The sequence below is a fragment of the Lates calcarifer genome, linkage group LG23 (assembly GCF_001640805.2).
Source record: "Lates calcarifer isolate ASB-BC8 linkage group LG23, TLL_Latcal_v3, whole genome shotgun sequence".
In the NCBI taxonomy this organism is placed as follows: domain Eukaryota; kingdom Metazoa; phylum Chordata; class Actinopteri; family Centropomidae; genus Lates; species Lates calcarifer.
In genome coordinates, this window is record NC_066855.1 from 12,460,056 (window position 1) to 12,473,907 (window position 13,852).

General features: G+C 40.1%; 2 protein-coding genes across 2 annotated transcripts; one reads left to right on the plus strand and one right to left on the minus strand.

The window, feature by feature from the left end:
• Window positions 1-166: 166 nt before the first annotated feature.
• Window positions 167-6,733, minus strand: lrit1b (leucine-rich repeat, immunoglobulin-like and transmembrane domains 1b). The gene is made up of 4 exons (XM_018699205.2): window positions 3,445-6,733; window positions 2,612-3,072; window positions 1,987-2,292; window positions 167-1,842 (listed from the first exon to the last, which is right to left on the minus strand). The coding sequence occupies exons 1-4, from the start codon at window positions 3,564-3,566 to the stop codon at window positions 773-775; spliced, it is 1,959 nt and encodes a 652-aa protein (XP_018554721.1). The 5' UTR covers window positions 3,567-6,733; the 3' UTR covers window positions 167-772.
• A 144-nt stretch (window positions 6,734-6,877) lies between these two features.
• Window positions 6,878-11,203, plus strand: rgrb (retinal G protein coupled receptor b). The gene is made up of 7 exons (XM_018699214.2): window positions 6,878-7,304; window positions 7,711-7,867; window positions 8,483-8,604; window positions 9,000-9,153; window positions 9,306-9,423; window positions 10,445-10,558; window positions 10,727-11,203. Exons 1-7 carry the CDS (start codon window positions 7,229-7,231, stop codon window positions 10,862-10,864), a joined length of 879 nt encoding a protein of 292 aa, XP_018554730.1. The 5' UTR covers window positions 6,878-7,228; the 3' UTR covers window positions 10,865-11,203.
• Window positions 11,204-13,852: the final 2,649 nt, after the last annotated feature.

The window sequence follows — 13,852 nt, forward strand, 5'->3', positions numbered from 1 at the left end:
AACTCGCAATCTGCTATAAAATGTATATTTATGTTCATTAAATGAAAGCTGTACATGCTTGTAACAGGCTCATTTCTGCTTCAGGCAAGATGAATATTGATTTATTCAAACATATACACAAAATAATATTCTGAGATGCAAAAAAAAAAAAGCTTGTGAGCATTTCTCAATATAAAAAATATTTATTTTTATACAGTATATTCATGAATACACATATATTTCGGGTCACACATATTTACACGTTATAAAATGTACTGTATTTTAGGTTGTTGAGCCAACAGTAAAACTGGCACATTAACATCATACCGACATATAAAATAGACTAATAACTGCTGGTTCATCATTTCTCTAAATATTTGATGTTTTAAATAAATATTTTAACATAATGCAGAGGAAAATTAAATTGATTGGGTTTTAGACAGTTAAGGGGAACATTTCAAGACATTTCCCTCTGCAAAACATTACCTTTAAAAGTGCATGATGAATAAAAAAGTTATTTATACACATTTATAACACATGTAAATATTGGAACCAACAGTGAATATTTTCCCTTTTTTGCTGTCCACCAAATGAATGGTGGTTTTGATTCCCTCAAGGCTGTATAATAATTTCATACATCCAATACTGACAGAGCAATCATTGTCCTCTGAGGACCCTTAGAGGAGGATTATTTAAGTCTTTTGAGTCTCTGAGCACCGTGGTTTACTTATTCACATCACAGGCTGTTAGACAACAAAGTGCATCCTCTGGAGATTGAGGCATACATTTGGTTTTAGCAGAAGTACTCATTAGGTGGTCCCTCAGTCCTGGCAGTGGCCTCTGAGTCAACACTGGACCTTGCTGAGAGCAGCCTGTTGGATTCATCAGGGTTTAACCTGGTCAGATACTCGCCCTCCATCCCTTTAGCTTTGGTCCCGGGGCCGAGGGTCTCAAATGTGACGTACGAGTCCTGCATCTCCTTGGTCTGACGCCCCAGTAGCTTTTGGCAGCGCTTCTTTAATGCCCCGCAGCACACAATCAGTGTCAGAGGGACAGCAATCACACATGCCACTGTTATCACCACCACATTAATAAGCTTCTGAGTGCCACTAGCACTGGCTGCCTCATCTGTTGAGAAGATTACACACTGCTCCTTTTTCGGGATCAGGCCTTTGACGCAAACGCAAGCAATGTACTTTGTCTTGGGCACAAGGCCATCAATGGTGATCCGGTTCTTTCCGGCACCCACATTGATCCGGCGCATGTCTCTTTCACCAAATACAGCATATAGGACACTAAATTCTGTGGTGTTTGTGGCCATGGGGGCTCGCCAGTTCAGGGAGACTGTGTGGTCAGTGTCACCAATCACTTTGACCGAACGCACTACCCTTTTCTCTGGAGCTTGCTGCAAGGAGGAGGCATTAGCTGCTAAGTTACTCAAAACATTCCGCTCCACCTCCACCGGCCCCTGAGGGTCTGACGCCTTGCCTCGTCCCCGAGAAGCACCATCGGAGATGCTGTAGCTCTCGATCTCATACTTCCCAGTCACGCTTTTGCCATTGAGAGGTTCGATGATGGGCTGTGCAGCTGTGGCAGTTGGTGGAGGAACATATCTGGCAATAAGTTTCTCCTGGTATGCTGCTCTTCCAATGCCACCAGGTTTCTTCCCTCTGTTTCTCTTAGAAACACCACCACCTGTCTCCTCTGACCGAAAGGAATCTGTGATCACCAAGGAGATGATGGCGTCTGCAGTGCCCACAAAATTGGTTGCTTTGCATACATATTTCCCAGAGTCACGGTAGGAGACTGCGGGCACGCTCAGAATTGACCAAATGATGCCCTCTTTTGAAATCTCTTCCTGAACTGAAAAATAAAAAAGCAGAAGTGCTCAGAGTCAAGCAGATTGGCACAAAAAGAAAATCTTTAATCTCATTGACACTTTGACTTGGACAGAAATAGATGCTGTTCTATCCTAAGCACATCTGGAATTAGTTCAAGAGAACTCACCGGTGCCATTCATTTTCTTGCCATCAGCGCGGCTCCAGGACAGCTCGGGGATGGGGACTCCAACTGTGCCACAGCGCAGCAGAACATTGTTCCCCAGTGAGCTCCGAACACGAGCCACAGCCGTGTGCACCCGAGGGCCCTGGCACCGCTGAAGTTCTGCCTCGGTGAAAAGAACCCCCGACAGGCTCTCTGGATCAGCGCACCTCAGTCTGGTGTCAATTAGAGCCACAGATGATGATGGGGACTTCTGAAACTGAACCAGATCATACAGCCGACAGTCACACAGCCATGGGTTGTCATGGAGACCTGTAGAGGAAACCAAGTGTGACAAAGGGCTGTCAGTGAAAAGACAAAAATGATCCTCGTTAACTACTTTTACTACATATATCCTCAATATTTTCCTTCACACACCAACAAATCACTTTAAGACTAAGATCTTGCGTCTGTAGGTTGCAATAAATAGAATTGCCCTGACAACTTGACACACTCCACACAATAACTAAAATTAGACTAATCCCTAACTCAGCTTTAAATGCTTCTGGTGTCAAAGAAGTAGTTGTCGTCATGCAAGGCAGCTTAAAAAGAATATGTTCCAGTATCTTAATAGTCACAGCTTGATCCTCACCGAGAATTAGTTTGGACGAATCTGTGTCCTGGGGTGGCTTCGTGCTCAGCCACATGGTGAGAACGTCAGCAGGAATGGTCACCAGACTATTGCTGGATAGGTCCAGATAGGTGATATTCTTGATGTACATGGTGGCCTCTGGAGGTATGGTGGAGATCTTGTTGTTGTGTAAGTCGAGGAGCCTCAGGTTTGGCATATCAGTCAGAGACTCCCAGGGGAAGGTGGTGAGAGAGTTTCCATCTAGCCTGAGCTCATCCAGGTTGTAAAGACCCCGGAAACTGTCAATGTTCAGTGAATTCAGTGAATTAAAAGACATCCAGAGAAACTCCAGGTTGTTGAGGTAGTGGAAGTTGTCGCTAGAAATCCTTGTGATGGCTGTTTTTTCAATACGAAGCTTTGATGTGTCAGTGGGGAAATTTGGAGGAACCACTGTGATTTCTGGATCATTGCAAAGCACACTCCTGCAAGGACAAAATAAGAAAAATATTATTATTAAAAATTAATATCCTACAGTATTACATCTCATTTTAAATTACATGGATTTAAGTGAATTTAGTGACATATATATCTATATATATATATATATATTTTTTTTTCTCCCTCTGTTTAACATAAAAATTATATAGTTCAGCTGTTATTTGAGAAAAAAGTAGTAATCTATTGTTCAGTAACAAGCAAAGGAGATTAAAGAGCAACTCCAAGTTAATCCTCCACCATATAGTGACTGAATAGAAGAAAGCTACAGTTAAAATCTATTTCGCACGCAATAAGCAATAAAAGCACGTTCTGAGACCAAAATTCAAATAATAACAATATGTAATTGCTATTCTTACCTGGCTTTTGATCCGTCGCTCAATTTGTGGAAGAAGCAGCTGCATTGTGCAGGACACGAACTCCCCAACAGAGGAAGAAAAACTAAAGCCAAGCAAAAAGCGGCAGTAAAATGTCGACTCATTTTTCTTCCCGCAAGTTACTAAACGCTATGCAACTAAACTACAATTCAAAAAAATATAGGCGCTGCTACTCAGTCTAACGGGACATCGGATGCATCGTGGTTGTGCAGGCTCACAGCTCCATACTGCTCCGACTGGTCTGAATCCCGAGATAAAAAGGATATGCAGGGATTAGTGAAGGACTTGGGTTATTTTCATTCACACGATTAGGCTATTGCCTCCTGGAAGCTGATAGGCTACATAGTTTTCACTTTCAATATCAGTGAAGTACTTTCCAGTAATTGTCTGGATGGTTAATTATGGACACCATAATTATATGTACAGTGCAGCAACTAAATACAAAATATCCTTTTTTTTTCTCCTTTGTGGAAGATTTTAATGTGAGATATTGTTTTGACAGTTTTAAATATCTGTTGTTATTTATGCTGTGCCATTTTTAAAAAAACAATTCGTCTAATTATTTTTTTTGCTGTAAAGTCATATTATATACTCATATTTGAAATATATTAGGCCTCCAACCCCACAATACATAGACAAGTAGTCCCCAAAACAGCAGATTATAAGTCTGACATGAAAGCACATGGATGTCATACAGTTGCAAATCATTTTAACAAAGTTCTTGTTACGGTCCTGAAGCTGAGTAAAGTGGTCCATGAAACATTGACAGACTGTATTTTGATGGGTAGAACCTAGCAATAAATGACCACTGGATGGCAGTGAAGAGTTGCTAGGGGTACACAACATATTGAGTTAGTCACGTTCTTGTTATTAGACCCAAACTTGAGCACAGATAAATGGTTGTTGACGGCAAAAGGTCACCCCACTCAGGTGATCTCTGGGTTTAAATCCTTTTTTTTTTCCCACATTTGTCTCTGCTTTTATGTTTTTGATTTACAAGGGAGGCATAAATTCACATTTCCCAAAGGAAATTAAAATAAATCTTGGACTTAATCAGATCCTATAAATGCTCACTCATTGTTTCCTGCCTCCCAGATTCAAACCAAGAATTATGTAAGAATAATCTGCAATTTTTAAGCTTACTACTACACGACTGATACAATATTATGTAGTGATCATTTACAGTAGTCACCTGCAGATACACATTGATTTTTAGCACATAAATGTGTCTTTGAGCGTGACACACTTTGTGGTTGACAGACATATTGTCACAGTCTCTGTGGGTTTTTCACAGGTGCAGAGGTTTAAAGACGTGGCTGTGCAGCCGGATTTCAAATCCTTTAATCCAGTCATCTCTTTGTCTCTGATTAATGCATCTCTGTTCTATTTCTTTCAGGAGGGTTGTCCCAGTCAGGACCAGAGAAAGAAAAAAAAAAACTCCAACCCTACACACCTCTCCCTGCCCCCTTCTCCCCACCTGACCTCTAGAAGGACACCTCTTGGAATGGGAGAGGATCTGATATATTGTCTCAAGGTAAGATGAGGCAAGGATCATTTATTCATATAGCACCATGCAGACAGAAGGCAAATCAATGTGCTTCAGGCATAGAAATAAAGGTACTACACTCAAAAAGGTATTTATGGTTAATATCTCCCCAGTGCCAGTACCCCAAAACTGTACTTAAGTACAGTAGTTGAGTAAAGCTACTCAATTACCTCTCATTTCTTCTGATGTTTATCACTCGATACTGAGCAGGAATGAACAAAAACTTTTGTGCCAGTTGTTCATCTGTCCCCCTGTTCCTCAGTCTTTAGGGTGCAAATGCAATTTCAACAGTGAAACCTTTGTTTCATTGCAAAACCAGCAGATTATGACAGTGTAATTAACTATTTGCCAATGCAACAATGTGTAGCCACTACAAAGAAACTCCCAAGTATTACAAAGATTTGGCAGCTGTGGGTTTTACTCTCAAAATTTCATTTTCATGGCTAAACAAGATGACGAGCTTCCCACTGAAATTACATCAGTCAATCCTGACTTCTTACAATGAGTCAAGGCTGTATTGTACTGTCTTTTGCAATGAACAAGTTTCATATATACTTTCCAAGAAGTTATGTAGTGCAGAAAGTGAGTAGAAATACCTTCAAGAGTGATTTTCAACTGACAAAGCTTGATAATTTAATTTTGTTAAAAGATGGTGGAGTTAACACAAAACAAACTTCCCGAGGTTTTGATTCCAATTCATACCAGCTGATCAATCTACTGTGTTCATGTTTTCTCTTGTGTTGGCTCAGCCTGGCTCTTATTTCGTCACACTCAGCTGCATTAGATTAACAGACTGTTTTATCGAATCTTATGCATTGTGAAATTGGCACCACTCTGCTGCTTTATGTTCATGCCTGCCCTGAAACTGCTCCCTCGGCTTCTGACAAACATTCTCATAGACCTCTTGTTGGGATTTAGGGCAGCGGACAAACATGCTGATGTACAAATCAGATGCTCCAAATTGTCAATCTATCTGTAGGAAAACAATGTTTCTGCTGCCACATTTGAGTCCCATGTGTCAGAGCAGCAGATGCAGTGATAAGCACTGACATTGCAGCTATTTTTTTTCTGAAAGTGAGGAAGCCTGTAGCTGGATGGGACGCTGAGCTTCTAGTCAGGACAATATGGGCAGTTTGAGAAAGGGTATTATAAGTCCATTGGGACACATCATTACTTCATAGTTAATGAGTTTGTGGTAATCTGTGAACAGATTAGTGGTGCAATCAGACTGCCTGAACGTTACATTTTAAAAGCTTCGAACTGCTGCGAGAGCCAAAGGTCATTTTTCCAGTGTCCTGTTTTTTTTTTTAAGGGTTATTTTGGTCAACAGTTGACCAAGACAAGACGGATAAATGAGGAAATGAATAACATCCTGATGCTTTCACAGACTTCTTAATTGACCTTTTACACTTCATGTGGTTTGACAGAGAGAGTTGCCATTTTTTGAGTCATCTATTGAAGAGTCCTGACCGTACTGTGATTTTATCATGACAGTGACGTCTGCACACATCTTTCCAAATTGCAAATACAGTCATGTTAATACACTAGTTAACTCACTAAATACTGTGTACAGGAACTGAAGAAAGTTAAATAATGATAAGCAATACATTTTCTTTGGGAAACTGAAAGATCAAATAAAAATCAAATGTAGAATAAAGCAAAATGAACAGCTGAACAGAGTGGTTTCACTCTGTTGGCAGTTTGAATGAGTTAACACACTGATTTGCTGTGGACTGGTGTCTGGTTCCTACTGCTCAACTGGCTGCCTAAAAGTGTCATTCCTCCAAATTATCATATCTGAGTCTATTCCGGAACTTAAAAGACAACATTTCCCATGTTTCCATTCTCTGTTTTGTTATCAACCACAACAGCTCATTAAGTGGACTAGTTGTAGGAAAGTTCGTCTCTGCACCGAAGGGGTTTGTACAATGGAGTTTCACATTAGCAAAAATCACTTTTTTGTGACTTTCTGATCTGAGGGTTGCACACCAAACGCGCGAACTTTTTGCGCTCTCAAACTTGGAGAAAGTTTGAAGGAGGCCTGCTCGTTAGGACATTCTTCGGAGGATTGCAAAAGGGGGGGGGGTTACAGAGATTATACCCTTCATGCTGTTTCACGTGAAAGAGCCTTTATAAAGGCGTCCTTTTGTTGGAGACGGTGGTGCGCTACACAACAGGGAACTTGTCTTTTTGTGCAAAGTTTAATTTGTGCATTTCAGCATGGCAGCGTATACATTACCGGAGGGATTCACGGAATTTGATATGTTTACATTCGGCTCAGCGCTTCTCGTTGGGGGTAAGTGAACCGAGCATACTGGAAGACATGTTTGTTCAAGAATTAAAGGGACAGTGCACTCTGAAATCAGTTGTTAATATGACCTAATAAAAGCAACTCAAGTTATGAAAATCCAAACCATTTTTCTCCTCGCAAAGTTTGAAATTTTGTCAGTGTTGTCTTAAACTACAAGTTTACAGGCTTCCAAGCAAAATCACTCAAAGGTCCAACACTGGTTATAGAAAACTCTAAACTTCTTAACTGTTCACAACACAAGGTATTTCATAATGTTTGCAAAGGTTGTATCAAGTGAAACATAGGGTAAGATTAAGGTGGTGAGACTGTGCTGATCAATTCAAACCGCTGAGAAAAGTTAAATAGGCAGATGAAAATTAAATGGAAATCTTGATTTCTCTCTCACTTTCAGGCATGCTCGGATTCTTCCTCAACGCCATCAGCATCGTGTCTTTCCTCACAGTGAAGGAGATGCGGAATCCCAGTAACTTCTTTGTGTTCAACCTTGCTGTGGCTGACATCTGTCTGAATGTTAACGGACTCACAGCTGCTTACTCGAGCTACCTCAGGTATCAAACAGAAGACTTTTTAAAAGTTTTTCTATTTTCCTTTCACAGGCACTTTTGTTGTCATGGGCATGCTACATTTATTTAGGTTAAGGTTAAGATTTGGTAATAATGTAGGTGTTGCCTTAAGGTTCATATTTTTTCAGTTTGTAATGTGCTTTAGTGATGCATGTAGTATTAATTAGCAGATTAGCAATCAATCCAGTCAACACAAATTCATTTCTATATCAGTCTTTGGCCCTCAGGGGAGTTGTTTGTTTTGGGAACTGTGTCTTGGGCACTGGGAAGTCCACCCCAAGAATTTTCAAGATAAATCTGATGGGTTGCAAGATGATTAAAGATTATTTTTCTGACTTTTCGGTTGACACGGTGGGAAGTTTTAGCTTTGTACAGCTGAAACAATCTGGCAGTCAAACATCACTCTTTGATTTAACTGCTAACAGCTCAGAGATGTAACCCGTCACGAAGGGTAGGATCTGCATAGAAATCATACCATTAGTTTGTGACAACTGTGCTTCCAGAAATACAACCAATCTGCATTTACAACCTGTCATAGTCTGTCATAGTAAAATTCCTCTGCGTGATGGAGTGTGACTTAAATTTTGGTGTTTTCTCTAGATATTGGCCGTTTGGTCAAGATGGATGTGCCTTTCATGGTTTCCAGGGAATGATAGCGGTCCTGGCCTCCATCAGTTTCATGGCCGCCATCGCTTGGGACAGATATCACCAGTACTGCACCAGTGAGTTAAAGATATGGCCAGTACTAAAAGAATCTATCAAAATAAAATGAGAACTTTTTATTATACCTATTTTGTAATTGTTAATTAAAATTTCATGCTCAAACCACAATGAACCCCTCCCATTCATTACTTACATTCAAAAATTATCATGTAGTGAAGGTATGAAGCTAATTTGGAAAAAGTGCCAGATAAATTAATTGGCATTAATACATTAATAGTACAATTTCAATGAGTTTTCGCTGGTTTTATAAATAATGCTACAGGGCAATGTGAATGTCTAAAATTCTGTCACATCTGCCTTTGTTTCTGGTGAAAAATTAAATATTACTTCTCATAAATCATAATCAAATGTCTGCTCACAATCAAGTAACATCATGCTTGTTTTTATTCTGTAGGACAGAAGCTCTTCTGGAGCACAACTCTGACTATGAGCGGCATTATCTGGATTCTTTCCATCTTCTGGGCTGCTGTACCTCTAATGGGATGGGGCGTCTATGACTTTGAGCCTATGAGGACCTGCTGCACGCTGGACTACACCAGAGGGGACAGGTAGAATTATAGAAATATAGAGATGCTATGGTCAGAAAAAATGTGATCACTTGTAAAGTAAGAGACTCTCTCAGAAACAGCAGTTATATGGAGCATTTAGACAAACATCTGCCACATTCCACATTATTTTACTATCTCTCCCCTTTTAACAGGGACTATGTGACCTTCATGCTAACTCTGGTGCTAGTCTACCTGATGTTCCCAGCTGTCACCATGTTGTCATGTTACGATTCCATCTATAAACACTTCAAGAAGATCCACCACCACAGGGTAAACGTGCCGCAATATTCTCAAATATTTTAAGGGAACACCTCATTTCTTTCTCTGCAGTATCCATTGTGATTGTTATATTTGGAGACACTAACCCAGAGTATTGATTACCAGACAAATGTGCAAAAGACTAAACAATGGTCAGTGGCAATATGGGAAAAAGCATCTTTTTACATTGGAAATATGGTTAATAGCTTTCTTACTGAGAGTTATAAGCTCAACACTGTTCTCGTGTCTGAACAGCCAGTGGGTAATAAGCTTAGCTAAGAATAAAGACTGGAAACAAGGGGAAACATCTAGCTTGGTTCTTTTCACTGGTAAAACAAAATCCACCCACAGCTGTTTAATTAACCTTAGCTAGTTTACAGCAAATTACAGAAAATAAACACAGACTGCACAAACATTCCAGCTGTCAAATCAGTGCAAATGACACAAGGTGAAAATCTGCGTTCTGTCTGAACACACCAGTAGAGGTGCTGGGAGGTGTATTTTTGAACTTTGGACACAACCAGGTTTAGCTATTTTCCCCTGTGTCCTGACTTAATGCTAAGATAAGCTAAGCTAATCACCTTCATCTTAGGACTATTCCTTTTAGAAAATAATCCTGAATTACTAGTTGGAAAACAACAACACTGGGGTGTGAAAAAACATGCAGTTCATGTACAAACATGTATAGTTCAAGAAGTGGATTTTTTGAAACCACAGCAAACAAAACAGAAAATATTGGTGTGGCTACGGACTAGCAGGCTAGCTACCAGGAGTGCATAACCACTCCATCTGTGCACTTGACTGCCCTGTGTGCCCTGCCGTTTGAGTAATGAAATTTATGCTTTTGTGCAGAAGTCACAGAGTACAGACAAAGACATTATTAGGCGAAATATTCATTCATCTTGTCCTTTTCAGTCTCTAGGAGCCCCCCCCCCCCCCCCAATTTGCAACTGCACTGCATTATCTGCAAGTTCTAAATCCACTAAACTACACATGTAACATCTACACTAATACACTGAACTTTGTTTTCTAGTTTAACACCAGTTTGCCATTGAGGGTCATGCTGATGTGCTGGGGCCCCTACGTCCTCATGTGTATCTACGCCTGCTTTGAGGATGTGACGGTCGTGTCTCCAAAGCTGCGAATGGTGAGGACTTATGTTTCATTCAGTCTGACAGGTCGAGGGACGATGCAATTGAAGTTGAAGAAAATGTGGAAGAGTAATGGCCAGAACTACTAAAAAATAAGACTAACATAAAACTATCCTTTAAATTATTACTTTGAGAATGATGGAAGTACTTGTTTCCTCTCTCAGGTGCTTCCGGTTGTTGCCAAGACAAACCCCATCTTCAACGCTCTCCTCTACTCTTTCGGAAATGAGTTCTACCGAGGCGGCGTTTGGCACTTCCTCACAGGACAAAAGATTGTTGATCCAGATATTAAGTCAAAATGAAAGGCAACCTAATAACTTTTGGCAAAAATCCAAGACCTATCATTTGTCCTACAATAAGTTCCTTGTACTTTTGGTAAGGTGTTGTAAGGTAAACAGCACTGATCCATTTAGATGTCTGTACAGTTGTAATATTTTCACATGTGGACTGTAGATGAGACTATCTATACATTTTGGAGCCGCCGCTGTAGCATCACGGTGGATTTGTGTGATCTCCAAAATGTGCTGCAGGCAAATTATCCATTTTAAAATTATTGCATTCTATCTACAACAATTTGTCTTTATCCTGCACTGCTCCTCCGTCTATGTTAAACCACTCACAATAAAAAACATTGCGCTGCTGCCCGTCTACTGTACGCTCTGTCTATTTTCAAACGGTTTAAAACTTCAATAACTGAGCTGCTTTCAGTCAGAGGCTTGATTTCTACAGTTGAGCAGCATCCAGAGATGCCCTCTCATAACACGGCTGTTTGAAGCATTTACTAAGAAGATTAAAGCATTGTGTTTTTGGTAGGAAGAGTGTGTGAGATGATGTAACTTCTATATATAGTAAGGAAGCATTCACTGTGTTAAGACTATTATGCAATTACGCCGAAGTCAACACCTGAGACACAGTGAACTTAATCACATTTCTAGGTAGCTGATAATTTAAATCCATAAAGTGATCAATACATAGGTAGATAGTGTAGTCTGTGCACACAAATAAAGAAACCAATTGTGTAGTTGTGTCCTGAACGGAACTAGACATCAAACCTCAAAGATTTAAATGAAACTAAATGTAGGGAGGTGGCTTGAATGACGGACAAGAAGTTATGCAGGAAGACTGAGGAATTAAACCATAGTCCTACTAGTCAGGGCAGCCACGTTAACAATGCCAGCATTATTTTTGCTCTGTCGTACACTTCCTTGTATTACATGCCTGCCATTTTGTCTTTTCTAAATATGAGTCACATTCATGGCAAGTGTTAGAGTGTCAGCGAAGCCAGAGAGAAGGAGAGACTACAGCGACTCTGAGCTGCTAAATACATGCACTCCAGAAATAAGCCACAGTGAGACAGTCTCTGTCACACTAACCTCAGAGGTGACTGACGTTCTTGCCAGGCGGGCGTCAGCAGGTGAAATCCTCTCTCCGTCAAAGGCTGCTTGTCTTAACAGAGGAGGAGTTGGCCCTAATGAGAGGCACTCACACGGGTCAAGAGAGTCCTGAAATATCCCTGTTGAATACTTAAATTAGAATAATAACACATTGTATTTAAGTCTTGAATTGCAGTGGTCAGTCAGCATTAAGCAGCCATAATATTTCTAACTACTAAATTTACAAATTATCAGTTCACCTATCAGGGAAATAATGAATATGGACACAGAGGACTTGAAACAACCCAACATCAGTGTATAAACACTGAAAATACTCAGCGCTAGTTAAAGTCAAAATCATTCTAAGCAACAGCAAAACTATAAATTAACTCATTAAGTGAAAAGCAGGTTTAATTAACCGCTGTGCCTAAGTACAGCCTCACAGAGCTGCTGGCATGACCCTTGTTACATTACAAAGGAAACTCACACATTTAGTTGAAATCCTTGGATTTGTGTGTGTATTATTTCTTCCTTTGAAAAGTCTAGGTCAAAATGAAGCTAAAAGTGGGTATAAATTGTAAAAAGTCAAGTCAGAAAGTGACTCAGGAATTCTGTTATGCAGCTGACTTCAACATCAGACACATGATCCCACACATGAACAAGCTCTGCTCACTGGCAGGCGTTAAATGTTGGACATAATCATGCACTTCCCCATAAACTCAACTGCTCTGCATCAACTTGGGATGATCAGGGTTTTACTCAGGAAAGGCTGAGGAACCCAACAGATTAGCATCAATTTCTGAGAAACAGTCGTTCCCTTGACTCATGGCTGATTACAAGACAGTAAGTGTGTGTGTGTGAACCAGTGATCCAATTCAGTCAGAGCTGTAGATAGAAGCAGCAGTAATAGTAATAAGCTCAGAGGAAGAAAGGAGAACAACTTGTCACAGACAGATATAGCCTCAGAGAGCTTTCTCCCAAAACATTGTACAAATAACTACATCTGATCCACAACGGTTTTCTTTCAGTCGAGTCAGGATTTAGATCGCCATCCACCCGCAAGGTGAGGTGAAGCTGTTCCTGGCTGTGCTTGAATAGTGATGATACAGTGAGTGTGTTTGTCACGGACAGATGGTGTTAAAAAAAGAAATAAATAAAAAAGAAGAAGAAGAGACAAACATCTGTCCTTATGCAGCACAAACAGCAGCCCCACCGCACATGGGTGCACGTGTGTGACATGTTCACAGAGATTTAGTTAATCAGAGTCAGATTTTGACCTTAAGAACACAAGGACATCAGGGCCACAGCCAGAAACACTGAAATACTGAGATCGCTAGTATTGAATGGAAATTGCATCTCCCCACAAAAAGTCCTAAAGTTATGGATTTTGTAGCAACGTGTACAATATAACATCATACTTTATGCATCTGGATTAGATTTCTACAAAATAATAGTACAATACATAAGGTCCTTTAAAATAAGGATTATGGTTGAAGAGCACTTTATATTTCACCAAATGGTGATCTGTTTAAGTGCACAAGACAGGTGCTCAGTCACAGTTTGGGAAAGACAGATAATAACAGAGGGAGCACAGAGGTCATGTTAGGGAATGCTGGTTGCACAAACCTCTAAGTTAAAAGTTAACGATCAACACTGTATCGGCCCTTTAAGCACAATGGCTGATGTTTATGTTGATAATATTTAAATAATCATGATGATGAGTATGTCTAACCAGGTCAAAGGTGAGAGATACTTTATTTGTTTTTCAGAAGAGAAAATCAAAGGTCAAAGTAAATCCTCCGTCAAACATTAACACCTTACGGTCAATAGGTAAAGTTAGATGACGCAATGGAAGGATTGTATGTACCTGTTCATAATCTATAATTGACCAGTATTGGCTCATATTTAGATTTTATT